Here is a 22,281-nt window from a genome sequence, read left to right on the forward strand (position 1 = left end):
TGTTACAGATTTATTTTAATAAGATAGTCTATTATAAAACCATTACCAGTGACAATTAGCAGGAAACTACAGTCTTTGTTATATTTCACGAGACGATTTCATTACAATTATGTGATGGAAAAATTCAATGTACTACATACATATGTGTGTGCATAAATTATAAATTAATAATGAAACTCTGCTATTTTTCAGGATATTCTGAACGATTGAACGCGACCGAGAGTCAATGGGCTTTTAGCTCTGAAAAATCAACTATTTTTCTAGCTCTCTCTCTCTCTTCCCTTTGATTTGACGATGAATCTATCGCAAAATACTTCAATTTTTTATCCGGGAGTTTTTTCTCGTTATAAATTGATGCAATGTTTACGATGTGAAGCTTTTCATTCGAAACGCGGCTCGAGCAACTATCGCGAGTAAGAGTATTCGTCCGAAGGGATCCGAAGAGGGTAGGTCGAAGAATAGACGCAGCGAGAAAGATGTAATTTCCGAATAGTGATCGAGAACAACCACGTGATTGTGCAAAGTATCAACGGGGATTAAGGGTGGTAGGCCTGACTGGTCGATAAGTCGTCCACCCCTTAAGGTTCAGAAAGTCGGTGGCCTGTCGGTGCCTGAGGGTTGTGAGACGCGAGAGGGTGGAAAATAAGTGTTGTACCCCTCGTGCCGCGGTTACGGCCGGCACGACATCGGCAATGCGGCATGCCGAGACCGGGCGTTTAATGTCGTTTCTGTCCGTCGACCAGTCGTTGCACCTGGCACCATTCGCTGGCGAACATACATCTATACAGGTGGAACGGGGTGGCGATATTAAGGACGCCGCGGTCGCTCTCCGTGTAACACGGTTTCGAGATCGGGCACACACGATGGCAATATATATCGATGGCTCCCGCGCTAACGAAGATAAAGACCGACGAACACCGGTGAACGATTTGTTATACGCGTTATCTGTAGCACGCTACTTCACAGCGAGAATCGCGATAACGAAGAGCGATAAGGTTTGAAATCGAAGGCACCTCCGCAAAAACGTATAGAAAAGAGTTTGATTCTTCCTACAATTAGTGCTATATATATACGTATTATGATACGGAGAGAATTTATTCTTAGAATTTACCCTGAAAATCATGGTAAATCAATATGATATTGGAAGAGTTTTTATAAGAGTTGATACTTACTTTTATCGCGGATATAAAATATATTAGATTAATTTTACTATTTTATTGTGGTAAATACTAATCAGAGAGAAAGACTCTTCTAAAATTCTTCCAATATAACCATTTTGTCCCACGATCACCACGATTTTCAGGGTAAACTCTAAGAGAAAATTCTCTCCGCGTATATACATGGTATTAATTGTTGAAACGTCTGTTCTGTTTGCCTTTTTATTATTTTATTTTTAGCTTATAATGTTCTTATTTTATCGCTCGTGCAATATTCTCGTACGTGATCGCGTTAATCCAGCCAATAACTAGCGACTAATTTTGTTAACTGTTACCCGAAACGCTGTGCATACATCTAGCTTAATTCGTTAAACTAATCTATTTCGCGCTAAAACCGCTAATTTTAATGGAATCTAAATATATGCTCGTTCTCTCGGAATGTAAGCACAACTATCGTCCTACGATCGTATGAGATAATAATGCATAATTGTGCGCGGACAGAGATCTCCGATTTGCGGTATACACAGAAACGCGCGATTTATTTGCTATCGCTCTGTGAACAAATGATACGATTGTCGATGATTTTGAGCAGCCACAGCTCTATCTTTCAAGATTTCACACTACCTTTTATATTGCTCCTTCCTTCACCTCTCTCTTTCTTTGCTCGTGAATAATGTATAAGGTTCCGGTGTATTTGTTCGTATTATCGCTTTGATGGTTTAAAGTTTACAATACCTATCGTACGGAAAAATCTTACGTTTAAAAGAAAATATTAGTCTTTTTTTATTGTTAGCTAGAAAAATATCTTAATTATTATTTGAGAAAACTGTGAACAATTGCTAAATAAATTCTGTCTTCTCTCTTCTGCGTTGGCAGCATATTTTATTAATAATAATTATTAATATCAACGTACCGTATATAATCGAGATAATTTTTAGATAAAATCATTGACCTATAAATATAGTTGGCGATTAAACTGCGGAAACTATGGTGCGAAAAAGTATATAAAAGATTTATTAGATATATTGCGAGAGAGAGAGAGAAAGAGAGAGAGAGAGGGATGAAAACGAGGGATCGTATAAAAGAAGACAGAGGACAATTAAAACTACGAACTACGTCGTAAAAGATGAAACTCCGTTAACATCGCAGCCGTTCGTGCCAATGACTTTTTATCCATTCACTGTTAAAACGAGCATGCCATGTTTCCTGTCCCATTTTTCATCCCCGGCTTTCTCATTTTCATCTTCGTATCCGACTGAAGAGTCGTTCTCGAAGTAATAAAGAGTATCGATTATATAAACCCTTGCCGAGTACGCTATCCTATACGGATAATTCATTAGTTCTCTCTCATACTTTTGTTAATTTTATATTGTTTTTTCCTTTCTATAGAACTGCCCGTTATTCGTTTGACAAATATTTGTTATGAATTGTTTTTATTTTAATTAAAGCCACATCACAGAAAGAACTAATTGGAAACGTGCCACATGCAATCTCGCGGTAAACGAATTTTTTAGCTTTTACAAATATGACAGTGCAAAAATGTATAAGAAAATTGTATCTTGATTGAGAGTACAATTTAATTTAAAATATTGAGTCAATATTTTAGCGCGCATTATTGTAAAAATCTGTCTTTTATTTCTCGTAATGTCCTTTTTATGAGAGAAGGTACTAAAGATTGTATACGAGCATGGAAAGTATCGAGATGACAAGCGAGAGAACCGGAGTAAAATTGCTATAGGTGTTTACTTTATCGCTTCCAGCGTAATTTCTCTGCAAAGTACTTTGCGAGAGATGCACGGAGAACTTAACCGTGCGATATATACCGTGCTTTGGTGGCGCGACGGAAACGTGTAGCTTTTAAAATTAGGTCGCGGCTTTGTAATCGTGATATAGCCGAAGGTGGTATTCTTAGACCAGCAGGGTTGTAAGTCCAGCGTAACTAGTTGCTTCGTAAAAATTCAATTTGATATATCATCCGACGTGATGGCACTCGGGCGATGCATCACCCTTGAAACGAGGATCGACGATCTGACAGATAAACATCCCATCTCTTATGGGGTAACGACACGATTACCATCGTTCTTGATTCATCCAAATGTCCCGACTTTGTCTTCGATAATGAATAGCGCGAATATATACTTCAACCCTCTTTGATCTATACATACTTACAATTAGACGTATATGTTATACAATTTTTTTCATCAACGAGAATGTATATCCATGTATTAGAGATTATAATATTTTAATATACATATTTATGTGTATTCAAAATTTGTGATGAGATATTTGAGGTAGAATTTTGCTATAACTTGGTGTAATAAGATAGTATTTTACTTTAATCAACCTTCTCTGTGATGCAGTATCCAGTTTCGATCTTGTTTAAGAGAGGGGTATATTGTATATATGTTGGGAGATTTAAAATAACCGAGTTGCGGGGTAAAATCGAGTCCGCCCTGTGAACTTTTTGTGACTAAGATCTATATCGAGAACGTTTGCAGATTGCGCGGCCTGTTCATGATGGACTAGCACGCGAATACAGTCATCGACCCTCTTCGATATATGAGCACGTTGTACAATACCATCAAACTGACCTGCAGCAACGTTTTATTCAATATAGACCTCGATGTGGCGCGGCGTGGCGAACGGCTTCCTATTCACGAAAAAGTCGATCCACCCCTGCTGAATATCATTTTTTACATTTCAGATTATTCTACATTGTATAACACACAATAGACCCGGAGATCCAATTGTTTTTCTTTTTTCTACGGTTCGTTAAAACATGTATAAAAAGTTGAATTTTTCTTTTCTGTTGCAGGAGGAGGTGCATTCTTCGCAGCACGGTTCGATTTTGAATATATGGTGAATTAAAAGGTAAGAGCTGCGCGTTAAAGAATCCTCCGTAAAATGCACGTCGTTAAAATGATGAACGAAACATGATGAAAATTCACTTGACATAACACGTATTTTTTTGTGGAGTGAGTGATAATGTTTGATCAGATGGACATCGCGTAGACGTGAACGAAATAACGAGATGTGTTATCTTAAGTTGTGTTAAGGAAAGAAAACATTCCCAGTAATCTGTCATCGTGTCGCACGGTAAGCTTTTGTTTTAACTAGGTGATAAGTCGAGCTGATCTTTGCTCGAGAGGTTTCGAAATTCAGATCTCCGGAAACAGTTACAAAATTCCTTTTAATACGTATACAATTGTACAAACTGAGTGATCTCAATTTATTTAAAAGTGAATACTTTGCGTATACGTAAATGTTATTAGACATACACTGTATTACGCAATAATACGCGCACGTGTTTACTCCATCCATCGATCCGCGCGGGCAAAAGGAAGAAACGCGTAACGATCGAAGCTAAAAAAATTATTTGAGGCGAAAAAAAAATGGAAAACCACGAATTTCCGGCTCGAGTAATAACTGTACCAGATTTTTTAGATATATACGCGCGCGCGCGCGTATATGTCTAAAATACATATATAAAAAAGGGGATGATGTACCCGAGCGCGCGCGCGCGCGTTCGCTCGCAACCCCTAGTACTAGTCGCGGAATGGTGTACAGCGTCTCGAGAGAGGGGTGCACACTTATTGGGGATGCACACTAGCTCATGCGTTCACTTACACATAGGACGCGTGTGTCGGTTACCTACCTACGGTTTACCACATGTTGCGCTTCGAGGTGCGAGGGGCGCAAGTCAGCCAGGAGCCCGGGCCATCAGGATAGAGACGGAATCTCTCCCTCTCGGCTCGGTCAGTTACGCGATTGCTAGCGTACGATTCGTGCGGCCGGAGTGCGCCCCGAGCTTTTACTGATCATCAACAGTGTTGATCGGTGCTACATCGAGTGCATCGAACTGACAGACGAACGCGATCGTGCTTTCATCTCGAAACGAATACGAAGGTAAATCGAGTGTGATATAAACGGTGTTAGTGGCTCGAAGAGATGCTCGAACAGTGAGCGGAAGCCCCGCTTTCTCGACAAGGTCGGTATTATCGAGGAAAGAAACCTTGTCGAAACCTTCCTGCAATTATGCACGTCGCAAAAGAATAATGAGATTACGCACGCATAAAATATATATGCCATTATTGAGATTAGAACAGTAGAAAGCATCCATAACTGTAAAAGGTGATTCGTCGTTTTACGAGTTTTAATCGATTTAATTTATAAGATTGCTTCAATTAATATATTATAATTATCTGGTACGCGATATTATTTATGAAATATAATATAAGCATATTCAGTAAAATAATATAAATGTCATATGCACATAATTTTTGAAAAGAATTCTTCGCAAGTCAATAAACAACCTGTTGGTAAAAGAAGCTCTTGAAATGAAAAACGAGAAGTACATATATCATATAATGTCATATGCAGTGTAAAAAATAGTACAGCATTATTTTATTATATAAACAGATTAAATTCTTTTCAATTATTTTTACAATTATTCTCTTTATATACGAGAACGTTATTTTGTTAAATTAAGTATTTAAGTAGATAAAATCTCATATTTTTCTCATCTACAGAAAATGTTTAGTTTCCTGAACAGTTTTTAGATTTAATAATTAATATGAATAATTAATATATTGTCTATTTCATACAATATCTTGTGCAGAATATTGTATATAAGTTTGAATGAGTCAGACATGAGTTCTCATATTTCTTAAGCATTCATCTATTTTAATTGCTTTAACATATACAAGTAATTATTGTAATATAATTACTTTAAAACAGATTTGATAAATATGTTGGAACAATTTTATGTCTATTAAGGCAGGTTTTTCCTACCTCAATTGGTAAAAGTATTTTAATAGCAGATTGAGACCTTTCCAATTTATTAAATTTCGATTATTATACATGTTTACAAATTAATATAAATTACATAAAATTTCTCCATTATGAGAGATATGTGTTTATTAATATTAACATACACGTACATTTTATTTCGCTCTTTCATATATTAAAAAAAAGAGTTTGTTCAATATACATAATTGAGTCCGTCAATGAAAATTTTGATAAAAAAATGTAAACGATTCTTTATTTTTAACGTTAAAAAAAGGCAAATCTGTAGCACACATTTTCGCGTTAAAAGCGAAAAATTGTAAAACCTATACGAGAGGACTCTATCCTTTTTGAGAGCATTAAAGAACGTCGTATGTATGCAGCGCACGAAGCTGGAATAATTTATACTGGATGCGTACAGGAAACACAGAGATTACATAAAATGTCTCTTATCGACAATGTGAAAAGTTTATCGATATTTTTATAAATATTTAATACACATTCTGTGACGATTTGTGATGTTTCGCACGTTGACTTATATAAATACTTCAAAGATTATGCAATAATAACTAACTGCATCATGTAGTAACAAAATTAAGCATTTAGTCGCGTTATTATATATACGTATAAACATACATATATACATATCTAAAATAATTAAAAACATTTATTTCCCCCCAAGTAATTTTGTGATTTATATCTTTATGTAAAATTGATATACGCTATGAATATAAACGGAGCCGGACGGTGAATTCATATAATTCATTAAATACACAAATGTCATGTGTACGGAATACACGAACGAGGCATATAATAACGAGCACGCCTAATTTGCATATATATTTCCGAGATAGACCGCAAGACGCAATAGTATAACCCGGTTATTCGCAAACGGTCAATGATTTCTCAGCTACTCGGAAAATAGAAAACGATTGGATTAGTTCCAGAAAATATATCTTATCGTATCGAGATGGAAATGCGCGCGTTACAATAGCACTTTGTCTGGTAAAATGGAGAGGTTCGATTGACGTTGACTTACGGAATTCTCCGATGGGTTGTGTATTTCCGTAAAATACGTTGTTATGCGCGCGACGATGAATTCAATACGAACGCGGGAATTTCGCCGAGAACCCAGCGACGTGAGAATTTTGCTGAGAATGTGCATACAAAGATTACGAAATCATCTCCGAAATATGCGCTTCCCACGTCTCATCAGTATATCTTAATACCGTTTTAATAAATCATTTCCATTACAATAATCTATCTTATTTATTTTGCAGGTTCGTGCGCTTAACAGCGCGGTGGAGCGGCCCCAATGCCGGTCAGGAAGGGCCTTCTCGCTCCACAGAATACTTTCTTGGATACCATCGCGACTCGTTTCGATGGAACCCGTAAGTTCTTTTCTTCTTAAGTTATATTTCTTCACTGAAAAAAATGCTGTTGATTCAATTAAACGTCGACGTTACGAGCTGCCATCAACATATGCAGTTGATTCATCAATATTTTGTTAATTCAATAACATTAATTAATCAAATCAAGATGTCATGTTTATACTAATATATTGATGAATCAACTGCATATATTGATGGCAGCCCGTGACGTCACGTTTAATTGAATCAACAGCATTTTTTTCTCAGTGTTCGTAAGTTTTATTATGCATTATGTTACATTTGCGTATATTAATTTAGTATTAAGCGAAACAAATGTTGACGGAAAAAATTTAAAGGCCCGAACTCTATTAATTTATTAAATTAAGAATAAATTCTTTATTCACACTACTACGCAAATAATTCGCCTTTTAATTTGTCTTTATAAATCGAGAGAAAGTTTTGCTCGCACAACTTTGAATAGTCGAGAAACGAGTCGACCCTTTATTTCGTTTTAGCTTTGATCCCTATATGCAAGGGGTGCGCTCCCCTATATGTTCTTTTCGCATGTTGCTAGGGATACGAAGAATGATATTCAAAACGCGTCTCGATTTCCGCCCGTGTCGATGCGCGAAAAGATAAATTATACAATGAGAGATTTAAGATTAATAATATTTATATTATGTGATTTTAATTTATAAACGACATGCTAGAAATAAATTCGGCTCGCCAATTCCATGTTTATCCGCTTCGTTTATTGAAGTCTCGCCCGAGTTTACCTAAATATCCATAATACCAACGTCCTCGCATCGCGTAGCTTCCCTTAACGCCTCGATGCGTACATCGGCATTAAACTGCAGAGACATTAACGATGCGAAACGTATAGGATGTCGGTGTCGATGGGCCACAGCTGATGCAGAATCATAATGACAATGCGTTGCATGCATCCGTTAGATGCATGATTGAAAACAAATTTTCTCGAAGCGTCAAGATTTTTTATCAATCCAGAAAGTCACATAGAATTTTATAATTTGACATAAATGGATCGCAAAAATGTAATAGCCGAATTTTCATTGACGCTAGGTGCCCGACACTATATTATCTGAGTTGAGAAGATTAAGAAGATTAATTTTCTATAGATTCTCTAATAAAGATTATCCGTACAGATTCGAGTGCCGGTACACAACACGGCATTCTTGATTGATCGTAGACATTCCATCCCGACCGCTTATCCGTGTAAATTATCTTCTCCTGATTTCTGTCTTGTGAAACCATAAGTTAGTTAACACCTAACTTACGTGGGTCAAGTTGTACCAGCACCGTTATAAACTTTGGTCCTATAAGCTACGAGAGGAATCCAATTATGGGAAGTAGGCGGCGGATCGCCAACGTCGTCATCTTAAGCGAATTATAGTTAGAGTCGCATCCTTAATAAGTATCGGCGTCGTACTTTTTTTCGCGATACCGAGAAATCCTGCTGACACTTTTACGAAAGATTTCATGCAGGTTTAATACATTCAATTCGTATCCCTATATTTTTTTCTGTCCTCATCTTGCCAATTTATTCTTTTTTCTTTTATATATTCTTGTGTCCCTTTATTCTGTTTTTTTTTTACATTTCTTTTTTAATTATTCCAAAGTTAATACAGCTTTTGCATTCTGATTTCGATTTTTTTTGTATAATTACTTTTTTTTTTGAAAAATTGAAACTATTTCTCGTTGTGTTTTCGGTTTCTATTGTTATGTCAACGCATTATATACACGATGCATGGACAACCCCTCGCTAAGTGAACACGTGATAAAACTTTGCGACCATCGACCTTGCGTTTCACTATGCGTCCGCCAGTAAAGCATATAATATTAATTCCACATCGGCGCCGCGATGGAATCGATTCTGTTGCGAAAATTGAGCATTTTCGTTCTAATTCTTATCAAGTATTTTGCATGAGAAACAGTCTACTTGTATTCTGTTAAAATACTTTATTAGCAATATATCGCGCAACTTCTGATATCAACATTATTTTACGTGTGACGAATAACAATTATTCTAAAAGGACAATTTATGATATATATTCAAAACATAATATATATTATGTAAAACTCGCTGCACGAGAGAAACCAAAGGAGATAATGTATTAAATAAATACTACCACATTATATACACGCACACATATACACATATGATGCATCTCTTGTATATATTGAAACTATAAAATTTGAATACATATTGTTTATATAATTATTCGATCTATAATTATATATTTATATAAAATATAGGTATGTGTTTTGTACTAAATATCTTTTATACGTAAAATGATTATTATTATATTACTGTTATTTTAGATTGTCGTGATGGTTTGGCTTTAATTGTTATAACTTTGATATAAATGCATATGTATTTTGATATAAATGACACGAAGTATCTCGAATATAATTTTAAACTGTTATGAATTAAATTAATTATAAATTATTGTAATTGTCAAAGAAAGAAGTTGCTCGTATTTTCCGAAAATTGCATTCGATAAACTACGGCTGGCGCAATCGTGACAGTTACTACTTATTTTATTATAACTCGCGACGAAATGGTTTAAACTCTCGATGATAGTTCAAATATAGCAACGAAATTTCTATTTTATTTATTTTTAACACTCATGTGATATATATAAAGGTATCGTAAAACGATGTTTTTTTTTATTTGAACACTCCTGGCTTCTACTGTTAAATTTATTTTTATTTCTCAAATATTTTATACTCGAAATTTGAATATTTATCGCGAAAGCGTATGCGTATTTCTTTTTCAAAAGCTATAGTAATTTTTTAAATTTGAAAACCGATTAAGTGAAAGAGATGCATAAAATATTATAAATATAATATTTACACGCGTTTACGCATACGCGACACTCATTTACTCTATACACAAATGTAATGTAAAATATAAATTTCCAATAACTAGGGCGCATCGCATAATGCTCTCGACTTGAAAATCGCTTTAAAGACGCACGGGAATTCGAGCATCATAAAGGAGATAGGTGCACAAATGGACGCAGAGCGCGAGCCAATATCTCGGTCAGTTTCCAGCTTCTAGTTGTACTTGGCAGTGCACGGGTCGTGTATCCGTTCCGAATCGCTATCACAGCTGTCACAATGTTTGAACGTTTGTGCATTGAATGACATTGACGCACTTGCAGGGCGAATTTCAAGCTATGTATCACTTTGTGATATCAAAAAGTTTGTTCATGCTGCTACGTGTATATAAATATACATATGTAGGTATATATATATATATATGTATACAATATCGCGACGATAATTTTCGAGGCTTTATATCTCGTATCTCCATATATTCAAAGTGTCGCTCTAACACGTTAATTGCTACGATCACTTACATTTCTCGTGACATGAGACGGGTTGTATCGACAATGTTCGATCAATATTTAACAATAGCTTGAATCGCCGTTTAATCTTTTTGCATTTAAAGTGCCACGTGTGTTTTTCGCAAATTTCGAGCAACAATTTTAAGGATAAAGAGGCTTTAAGAATCAATATAATTAGTGACAAATCATCCAAGTTGAATTAACGATTCAATAGTCACAATCTAAAATTTGTGACATTTTAATACACATATATCTCGATAATATTTTCCACGAGATAGTACTGATAAAATGTCAGAATTTTCATGTGTAACCGCCTGATTGTTTATTATGACATGCGGATAAAAATATATTTTGATGATGACATATGCATATACACATATACAATATATATTTGTTGAAATCCTTCATAAGAAATTTATGATTAAAAATTAGTATTATATTTGTCTATGTCTTATATTTGCTATTGTAACATTAAGTTGGAAATCGTATTTTAACTACAAAATATGAATCTTATTATCACTTATATCAATCAAAATTCTAAAAATGCATACAAAATAGTGAATATATCTATGTGTGTGCAAAGTTCGCCAAATATACATGTATATTACTCTTGCAAAGTTACGATGTAATTAATATGTATATTCTTCAGCATAAAGTTTACGTTAAACTTAATTTATTGTACATATGCGTATATGTATTGTATATTACAGCGGCTTGCTGATGTAATGTATAACCTTTTTGTGTTAGCGGCAATACACTCTTCGATAGATAGGAAGCGCATAAAGCAATCTAAGTATCGATCCAAGCGACGAGGATAATGAGATGATTACTAAATATGGATAACTCGTATCTTATCGTAAATAATAACGGGCACTGACGCAGATAGATAACGATACATACACCTTTATGCTATTTTAATTATTGTAAAGATATATATATATATATATATATATATATAAAGAGTCTACTTTAAAACAATCACAAAAATAATTTGAGATGTAACAGTGAAACAAATCAGTCAGTTGATAGGACATAATTTAATTCTAAAAATCATTTATTTTTATGATAAAATTTAACAAGATTATTTTTATTGTGTTATTAGTTGCAAACAAGATATATAACAAAGTTTAATTTGATAAATAATTTTTTAACTAATTTTTTGCTCAAAAAATATTATAATCGAATTGGTTGTGTAATAGCATAAATCAGCATTATTGCGCCTAGTTATATTGATAACATTCAGTCGTCATAAAAAAAGGAAAATTTGATCAAAATGGGACATCAACCAGATATGAATTGGAGAATCCTATTTCCCAGAAAAAGAATCCCACAAAATATATTGGACGCTACTAAGGGACAAACTTGGTCACACGGGATCCCATAAGCTTTAACTCTCGTATTTCTCAAGGTTAATCTCTTGATACCCTCGCCAAAAAGACATTGTGATGCAAAGGGAGAACTATTATTTTTCCTTAAAAAAATGAGGAAAACTGTATCGGCATCAAGGGAAACTGTATAGATTAGATGAACTCCTATTTGAAAAGAATAAAGATTGTTTTCTTTCCATTAAGAAGAGAGAAATATTATATATAATTCTCTATTTTTTCGTAAATCATTAATTTTGCGTTTACGAATGATATTTACAACGCATTGTTAACTATAGCAAATATGGAAAATCTTTTATGATATTCAATACATAATGAAAAGGAGATATAATATTATATAATAATGTAATAATATTTATACAATTAATAATAATATTAATTATTAAGCAGCAATAGTGTTATTAAATCGCAATGTTTTAGCAATGCAAAAAAATTTTAGCAATTAGTAGTGGAAATAATAAAACTAAATTATTCATTAAGACATCTCTCAAAAGAACTATCTTTCTTTATTTTAATCTTTTGAGCAGAATACGTGTTCATTGTATATTAATTATTAAGATTTACGTTAAACTCATACACAAACATCTTTGATCACTTGATGACAAAATCTTGAATTTTTATGTTCAAACAATTTGCGACAATGCTATGGAACATGAAAATTGATTTAAACCGCGATACAAAGATAATATATATAGGGGCTCTTCTCTCCATCGTATTCAAAATTTTGGGAAGGTAAGATTAAAACCGAGGATTCATCGTTCCCCTAGCGGAGATTGTCAAGCACTTTATAATAAATTTGCGTGAATAATAAATCTTATTTCCGCCCTTGAAATTATCTTGATAAGCGAAATTTCTATGCGACAACACTTTTCTCATATAATAAAGATTTAATGTTTCCAGGAAAATTTATTTAGCCATATAAAATTAATTATATATTGCAATTAATATATTGATATGAGGACTGCAATTAATATATTGATATGTTACGTAAAATACGTATATATGAAAAAGAGTCTTATAATCTCAAGCGCATACGCGAATAACTATCTAAATCCTTAATTAAAATCAATGTGATATCTAACTCTATAATAAGATACCCCCTTGTCACGAGTTGCACGGAATATAATCCTGAATAAGACGTTCGAATGGAAAACGCACCGCCGCCGTCTTCCAATTAAGTTTGCAATATATAAATTAATATTACAACTAATTGTAAGAGTCTGCTAATCAATTATCAAATGCACTTCGGAGACGGCGAGGCTGACATTGTTCCATTTTCGAGTTAGTTCGCTCTTCTCGAAACGAAGATGTAGATCTATGTCACTTATGTAGTCATCTACATCTGTAACGTAAATTGCGCATCCATACTGTTGCAACACGGAAATAGAACGCGAATATGGAAAACAATGGATAGTGCTCCTTGGATAGGTCAATAACCGTTCGCGTAATATCGAGAAGGGACTATATGCATATAATATCGACCCGTGGTCTACGCTGATAATGTATTTTAACCTCGCAAGAACATCTCGCGCGCAAGAATAAGCGTTACTCCGTAAACTCGAAAATGAGTATTGGTCCAAGTTAGATTGCTTCAAAGCGAAGCTTTTGAACCAGCTTCGTATTTTGGACACGACTGGTGGCACAATGTCACCTTCGTCAAGCAGTCACACTTACACGTATACTCGTCAACTTTAAGTCTCTCAAATATATAATATTATATTAAGTACCCCATTTGAGGGTCGTCAATCTCTCCCCCAATCTCTTCACGACAGCACAAAACTTTTAAGTAGACGCTTCGAATTTTTTTTGGCAGGAACGTCTTTTATGCAAAGTCTTTTATAAGGAGGAAGATATTTTGTCACCTGTTATAAAATTATCGTTTAAAATTTTATCCGTATTTGAACTTACAACTAAATTCGCAAAACGTGATGAGGCTTACACAAGGTCATTTAGTATCTATATTTGTTACTTTTGTAATCCGTGATAATATCGCGATAATATATTGCGATTAAATATTGAAATGCGTGACTAAAATAGTACTATGTAAAGTAATTATTTATTTATTATTTTTGACTGAATATCACGTATATGTAAATCCACATGGATATTCTGTGAGCTAAAGACAACGTGGAAAACGTGACTGACTGCGGCAGATACTAATAGCATTGAATGTATCGCAGTGTTATTCTCTGTTTTCATGCTAATACAACGCTAATTATCTCAGAATCATTGTAATTGAATTGCATTCAATTTGCATGCAAATTTGGTCTTTATCAACATTATATACATATATATATTATAAAATATACAAGTATATATTGGATTGCTTCTTCCCCTTCTCTATATAAATGATGTTATGTTAATAATAATATATTATCTGCCTTTATCTTATTGAATGATTCAATTTAATTTTTTTAATTTATATAATCAACTATGTATATTTTCAAAATTTTGTAAGATTACGATCCATTTATAAATTATACAAAATAATTAGTACGAACGTATTATAATTGATAATATAAATGTATAGATGACACACATCTTTTTATCAATCCAGTTCACAAAATACGAAATATTGCGTGCATACTGAATGGATGGAGTAATGAAAGAGATAATTGTACGTATGCAATTCGGAATCAATTGGAATTTCTGTTTGCAAAATGAATTTCTCTTTATTATTATAAACGTGAAATTGACAACTCTTCAAACTTTTAGATTATTTAAGCTCCCAGTTATCGAAGTATTAAATAACCAAATATCCCGTTCTGCGAAAATACAAAAGCTGCTCACGTTTTTTTTTATTGCTTTGCGTTATTCGATACATCCCTTTAGAGACATTTAAAAATCCGATTGCGCTAAGACTAGGAAAATCTCGTTTGAATCCTACAGAATCCCTCTAAAAAATTGGATAAAGAGAAATCGTTAGTCGGGATCCATTGGTAATGCGCGAATCGAAAGCTTTCTCTCGTGAAAAACGATTTGATTGATGCTTTGCTCGATACGGAGTAATTAATTATTTTGTTTGATGAGCCGTTTCCAACTATAACTTGTGGCAATTTACTTGGAGTTCAAAAGTCCCTTGGGATCTCCGTAATTATTTGACGTTACCTTCGAAACGATCGGACGAAACTACATTGGTAGACTTTTCCCCGAGCGATTCGTTTGTCGGCACTAATAATCGTTTAGAAGTTTGCAATCGATTTACCATTTGACCAACTTTCAAATTAACACTTCTAATTTTATATTTGCGAGAAATAAATAATTCAAACTAAAAATGGTTAAAAAATGTATACGTATAAAATAACATCTACAATGTGTATATGTGAAAATCAAAATGTTAATGACACAGCAATAAAAAAATGCATGATGCAAACAGTTGCACAGCTGATTATCCAGCTCATTGAACGACAGCTTTGTCAATGACTCTGACGTCATCGTAACGATCTAAGGGTAAAAGCGATGTTATTTTTTAATGTTACATTTAGCCTTGATATTCTTTCCATCATCTGCTCGTGTCATGCCAAATCATGTCTCCTATTTATAATAAAATTACGTCATGTTAAATATCCAAATACACGCAATGTTTTATTTTTAAAATTCAATATAAGAAGTGAACTAATAAGAATCAAGAGCTAAAGGTAAGCGCAATTAAATTATGTAAGATCTTCATTAATTATGAATTCGGTCCTTTCGGTTCTTTCTTTGGATTATCTTCAATAATCTAAATGATCAAAAAGAAACAAATTCATTTATTATATCTTGAGCTTTAGCCTATTGTCGTCAACTTTCGTCTTTAGTAAATCTACTATCGATTCCAGTCGTTGAGAGATGAAAAAGTTAATCCGAGATGACATTGAGTTAGTTAATAGAGTTATTAATATTTACTAGAACATAAAAAAAACGTAAAGATGATAAGGAGATTCAGCAACACGATGATAAATAAAACGAAAAACAAGAATGAAAAATATGCCATAATTGAGTACAATACCGTAATATCAAATTGTTACGTGTATCAAACAGATATTTATCACGATATATATTGGAGTTTTTGCTACCTACGCGGTGCTTAAGTACTTAGAATTCGGACATTATACTTTATGTGTACCGAGTCCCGAAAATAAACATAAAACGCGCACAGCTTGTGATGATGAGATGCAATTTAATTTATTAATTTAATGCGATGACCGATGAACGCGACATAGTTTTGTAAACTGGTGCATCTTTCCGAGCATAAATTTTGTCGGCAAAACGAGTTTGTGTCGCATGAAACGTGTGGAAATTGCTACGCCTACGGATGTCAGGACCAGCGTGAGCTCGGAGAGTTGACTCTTGTGCAGAATAACGCAATGTCATTTCTCTCGAATGGAGGAGCGAGGCGTCCGATACATGCATGTTTTTTTTCCTTTTCGCATTTACATAAGAGTTTGCAAAAAATGCATGAAACTTTCTCACTGACAATAAGACAGAACGCGCATTATGTATTACACATTTTTCTCACGCACGACATATTCTGATTCGATTGTGAGAAAGTAAGTCCGGAAACGACGTCGCGTATCGTTCGATTTGATTGTCGAGGGCTTCCCTCTCGTACGACGTGGAAAATGGAAATTAGCACGAATGATGGGGGAAGTTAAACCGTGAAGGGTTAATGGCTAAAAATACAGCTCTATATAGGGGAAAGCTTCATCCCGCTCCATCCTTTTCTTTGGGGCGTTTGATGAAAATGTCAGATTTTTAGGTACGCTTTCGCATCATATGAGGCCTTATACAACGTGTAAGTAAATATATTTTGCAACAGAATAAAAAAAAAGAATGTTGGATATACGAAAAACGAATATGGAAGATCGAGATTAAAAACACTCTGCAACATACACGTTGTAATATTGATAAGAATTTTATGGATTTTATTTGAAATGAAATAATAATGTAAATAAATGTTAAATCGTTTCAATATTTTTTTTCATATCACAAATAAATAATATAATTCGGTGTTACGTAATAAAATCTCTCTATACAAAATTGATGAAGGATTTTTACGATCGTTTTAAGTGCAACTATATACAATTACGATTAATCGCAATTCTTTTTCTGTTCACAGACAGCAACTTTGTACTGGGAAATGCGCAGGTTCCGACGATCTATCCGATCGTTTATTGCTCCGATGGATTCTGCGAGCTGACAGGATTCGCGCGAGCGCAAATCATGCAGAAGGGTTGCGCTTGCAAGTTTCTTTACGGGCCGGAAACGAAGGAGGAAGAAAAGGCCATGATCGACAAGAGCCTCGAGAGCAAGACGGAATTGAAAATGGAGGTTGTCTTTTACAAGAAGAACGGTGAGTTTCAGATATATATTTCCATCCTTTATATATTTTATAGAACGCGAGAGAAGTTACTATTCAGAAATGAAGAGCATATTTTTAACAGAGGAATGTTATCATACTATTATATAACTTTATATATATGTAATATGGATAGGATGATTAGCATGTTGCGGCAAAGGTTGTCGCAAAATCATTAATAATCGTACTCTGTATGCAAAGAATATTTCAAGCACGATGAAGGAATATGTCGATTTGGACGATATTAAAGATGTTTTTAAAGAAAACTCATCATGCAAAACTAAATGAAGTAATCTCGTGTCTGAGCGCCACTGGTACTTTTCACTTTTTTCTCGCTCAACGAGGAAAATCAGTCTACGTTAAAGTTGACCGGGATGCGCCTTCCCCGATGTAACTTTGTGTCATTACTTTGACCTTATTTATTTTTCCGATGATAGCTACTGTAACTAAATTATTTTATTGGTCGCGCGATTGCGTGAATATAAATTAATTGTCACGTAAACTTTCGATATTAAAAAGGTACGCGTACATATTTTATTTACAATAATTTTGTTTTAATAAAATCAGATTATTATATTGAACTACCGTTTATATTGTAATCAATTGTATGTGTTACATCCGCCAACGTAAATAAGACCTCTAAATGTGTATTGAAAATCCAGTTGCCAATGCGAAAGAAATGTCTCGCAAATAAAAAATCAAAAGGAATGTGGCAGCATCGAGAATTTTCTTCTATATACGACATTCCTATTATAGACCACACGGACGCGTACAACATTCGTAATAATTCAATCGTACCGGGAAACATTTAATAAAACGTTCTCTTTCCAGAGTGTAATTTCTGTGATTTATATTTTTAAAAAACAGAAATATATTTAATAAATATTTCTCTTTTTCGCTCTTTTCACAATCTCTTCAAAAAGATCTGATTTTAAAAAATAAAATTGACGTAATTCGTGACTTTTTCGTGCTACGTTCTTTCTATACACGCTCGTGTGTGTTACGTTGTACAATATTAAGATACAAATATCAGAAGTTATTATTGAAAGGGCTCTCGGTAGCGAATAGCGAATAATTCATCATATATCATCCCTACGGCTGCTCTAAAATTGATGGCCGACTATATATCATCTGGATTTCGCTTGCTTTCGGTAAACGGTTCTTCTCGGTTTGCAGGAAGTCCATTCGATTGCCTACTCGACATTGTTCCGATAAAAAACGAGAAGGGCGACGTCGTTCTGTTCCTGGCCTCGCACAAAGACATCACGCACACGAAGAACCTTCAGCTCTGTGAGTTGCACGATAGTGGTGAGTTCTAACCATGCTTCGCTGCTAAATAAATCGCAAGTGGATCGATTTAAATGAGGAATGATGCGTTCTCATGATGCGTCGTGCCAAAATATACGACTCGTATTCGACGTTTGCGAATTCGCATCGCAGGATGGGTAGGAATTTGGCCCTTTACGTCTTTCTCACACAACGCCGTTTAACGATTCACACTTCGAGCACCGCGATCACGCAACACGCTGCACTAATCGCTATTGCAAGATTGAAGTTTGTGACCGAAACGTCAGTCAATGATTGAACCTTTTTTTTTACTGAAAAATTCATTTTATGGTATATTATTTTTATTCATATTAATATACATATATAATATATTTAAAATTCAAATATATTATATATTTATCCTTAATTTTGTATTCATCAAGAAAGACTTTTTTCAATTGGATTATCATATTCTCATTAATATAATTATATATGATTGAATTGAATTTTTATGAATCAGTCGCAAAATTAATTAGAGTATAAAATCGGTAACAAATTTCTCGCAAGATATTCACAAAACACTGAACAATTCACCAATTGAGAGATATATTATTATGCAACAAAAATTTTATTTATATTGTAATATGTATTTGTTATATATTGTCGCTTTTTATAAATTTATATATCGTATTTTTTTTGTGTAATCTCACGCAGTTACAAACGTTTTAAGATAACAAAAATGTGGGAAAAGAGATTATTTTTCATCGAGAAACGCTTCTGTGAAATATATTTACATACTTTTTTTCGAATTACAATTTTTTGCGTGATGTTTATCTTTCAGAACGCTTTGACGTGATTATATGCATATTCTCTGGTCTAATAATGGCACAATTTACAATTCCAGACTCGAATGGCAATATCGACCCTGAGGCACCGCCTTCCAATTACGGTAGAAGAAGAAGTCGCGCCGTCCTTTATCAACTATCAGGCCATTACAAGCAGGACAATAAGCACAAAATTAAGCTAAACAATGTACGTATATTTTTTTAAATTACTACTGCATACTATTTTTTATAAACAAAATAATTTCAAATTGCAATGAACGATATATTTATTAATTGATAAAGTAATCAGAATTTGTTGTTAGTATTTGTTATATTTCAGAAGTAAATAATTATTATGTTTAATCGCGAATGAGATTGCTATCATATTTTTTTTTTCGAATAACAATTAGCATTCACACAATCTTACTTTTTATATAATAAATGCTAATTTTCTAAGTTAGTTTGCATTCAAAATTAAGTAGTTCAAATAACAATTTTTCAAAGTTTTTTTAAAAGAATGAAATGATGAGACAAAAAAGTCTTGAAATATATTATTATTCGATGTGTAATGCCGAGAAATGTGATACAAGTCAGGATATTAAAAACTTCCTTTTATACTGCATTACGTTATTCTAGACGCTTCTGCATTCAACTGAACCGCCTTTACCAGAATACAAAACGTCGGCGATCAAAAAGTCGCAATTTATTCTTAGTCATTACGGTGGTTTCAAGTCCTGCTGGGACTGGCTGAATCCTCATCGCGACCTTCTACGTGGCAATAATCGTTCCCTATAATGCGAGCTTCATCAACATCGATAGGCCTACCATGGTCAGTGACGTTGTCGTCGAAGCGCTCTTCATTATAGGTGAGTATCCTCTACCTTCGATTTTCGATCCTCTCGGGCTCTTTAGACCTTTATCCCTTATTCGTCCTACCAAGATTCTCTCGCTTAAATCCCCTGAAATCGCTACTTTCACGAATCCGCTATCTAAAAAGGCTACGTGATCTTAAAGCTTTTATTCGGATGATTCAGTTATATTCAGGAAATTAATTATTTCTTTCACTTTGAATATCCTTTTCAATTTAACTTGTCGTATACGTGTCTTATAAAATTAAACATTATATATTATCAGCACAATTACATAAAAGAGGGAAAGATGTATGCCAAATAAATAAACGAATCAAGATCGCTAAATACGTTTACCTCATAGTAGACATTGATTACTCTCGTTCTTCTAGAATAATGTTACTTGAAAGGAAATGGCGAGAAAGTCTTTTCTTCATTCAATTGGCAACACGTGGAGCTTGTTAAACCAAGAGAAGCGATCAGCCACCCTCTTTTTTCGCCCTATCTTGTATTATAACGGCAGTGGCTTTCGATTCAATTGTCGCGGCAGTCCCTCGCTGACGGAAATGCTAGAAATGCCTTTGTATCAATTGATTTACATTGCGATATACGCGAGATACAATCGACGTCGTTTCCTTTGTCTTGCCGACAAACGAAATCCTCTCGAATGTACTTCCTGTAAAATTTTTTCAATTAGGTGACAATATCTGCTAAAAAGATCTAGACCGAGAAAGCAACTCACGTGTTTAAGCGTAAGTCAATCAAGTGAACAAAATTATTGCTTTTACATCTCGACCGTTTTTAAAAGGAAGTTAATGAAATACGTCAATTATAAAAGAATTTAATAACGACGAAAAGAAACGAAGCGCCTTTACCTTTGAAAAATCGTTTGACAATAGACCCTGATCCTTTGAATATATTTTTCCATTGTTCGCAATATTGAGCTAGTCTGCAAATTAATCCTGGAACGTTGGTGTAAGCATTTCCGCAATATTAATCGCAGATACTATATATTGTATACTACATATTGTATTATGAATTCCACAATATAAATAAACAACACAAGCGTTTTCAATATACTCTCGCTATAGTTGAGTATCGATTTTTAACTGTCAAACAAAATTGCGCTGTTGTAAAATTAAACGAGAAGATCAAATTCGCATTAGGTAAAATCCGCGTGAAAAATTGCCCGCATTATAAGTTGAAATAAATTTTTCGTATTTTTCCCCAACCTACGTAATAAAATACTTTGAATGGCAAATTATCTCCTATAACAAATTTCAATATATTAAAATTAATATATAAGATCAGTAAATAGCGATATTTCGCATATCGGGGTGTAATATGTAAAATATCAATGGTCTGCAACTTTTAAACGAGGTTACTTACGAGGATAAGTGGACGTGGAACGTGAATTTCATAGCTGAAATCAAATTTGCAAACGGGATTAAAAGGTATTCATCGCACAAAGCCAAAGTTTCATTCAACTGCTTGACGTTTGCACGAGTAGAAACTCGGCAGGACAACAAGCAGGAAAACCAGTTTCTCTCTCTCTCTCTCTTTCTTCGCTCGAGATTTAGTTAGATGGGGCACAGACTCCGTATTTGTATTTGCTCGCAATTACGATTATTGTTACGTCGCGTCGGAATCAATATCTGCTGTTCGATAAAAAAAGTAAGCTTAATTGACACTTTCTTATATACAGGATGTATAGCGATAATCCATGCAAACGAAGAGAGTCTTATTGCAACGTTATAATTACAATTTGTTCAGCAAGGCTTTACATTTTTTGTATTTAATTATTCAAATGTAAAAAAATGCCATTTAATTATAAAATGCTTAAATTAAAATTTTGTTATAAATCCGTTTTATTTGTTTCTTTTTGTGCTAATAATTTTTCGCATCTCGCATGCATTTTTGCTGTATTCGAGTCATGC

The 22,281-nt window shown here is 33.9% G+C and overlaps 1 protein-coding gene across 1 annotated transcript in view; it reads left to right on the plus strand.

Annotated features, from left to right (window-relative positions):
- Positions 1–4,888: 4,888 nt before the first annotated feature.
- Elk (Eag-like K[+] channel) overlaps positions 4,889–22,281 on the plus strand; it is a 28,579-nt gene continuing 11,186 nt past the window's right edge. Inside the window, 7 exon segments of the mRNA XM_029317246.2 lie at positions 4,889–5,145; positions 7,223–7,333; positions 17,167–17,400; positions 18,583–18,714; positions 19,577–19,704; positions 20,133–20,246; positions 20,248–20,362. Coding sequence (XP_029173079.1) covers positions 7,258–7,333; positions 17,167–17,400; positions 18,583–18,714; positions 19,577–19,704; positions 20,133–20,246; positions 20,248–20,362 — 799 coding nt within the window. The 5' untranslated portion in view covers positions 4,889–5,145; positions 7,223–7,257.

The sequence above is a fragment of the Nylanderia fulva genome, unplaced genomic scaffold, assembly GCF_048542155.1.
Source record: "Nylanderia fulva isolate GAGA-0341 unplaced genomic scaffold, ASM4854215v1 Scaffold5, whole genome shotgun sequence".
Lineage (NCBI taxonomy): Eukaryota > Metazoa > Arthropoda > Insecta > Hymenoptera > Formicidae > Nylanderia > Nylanderia fulva.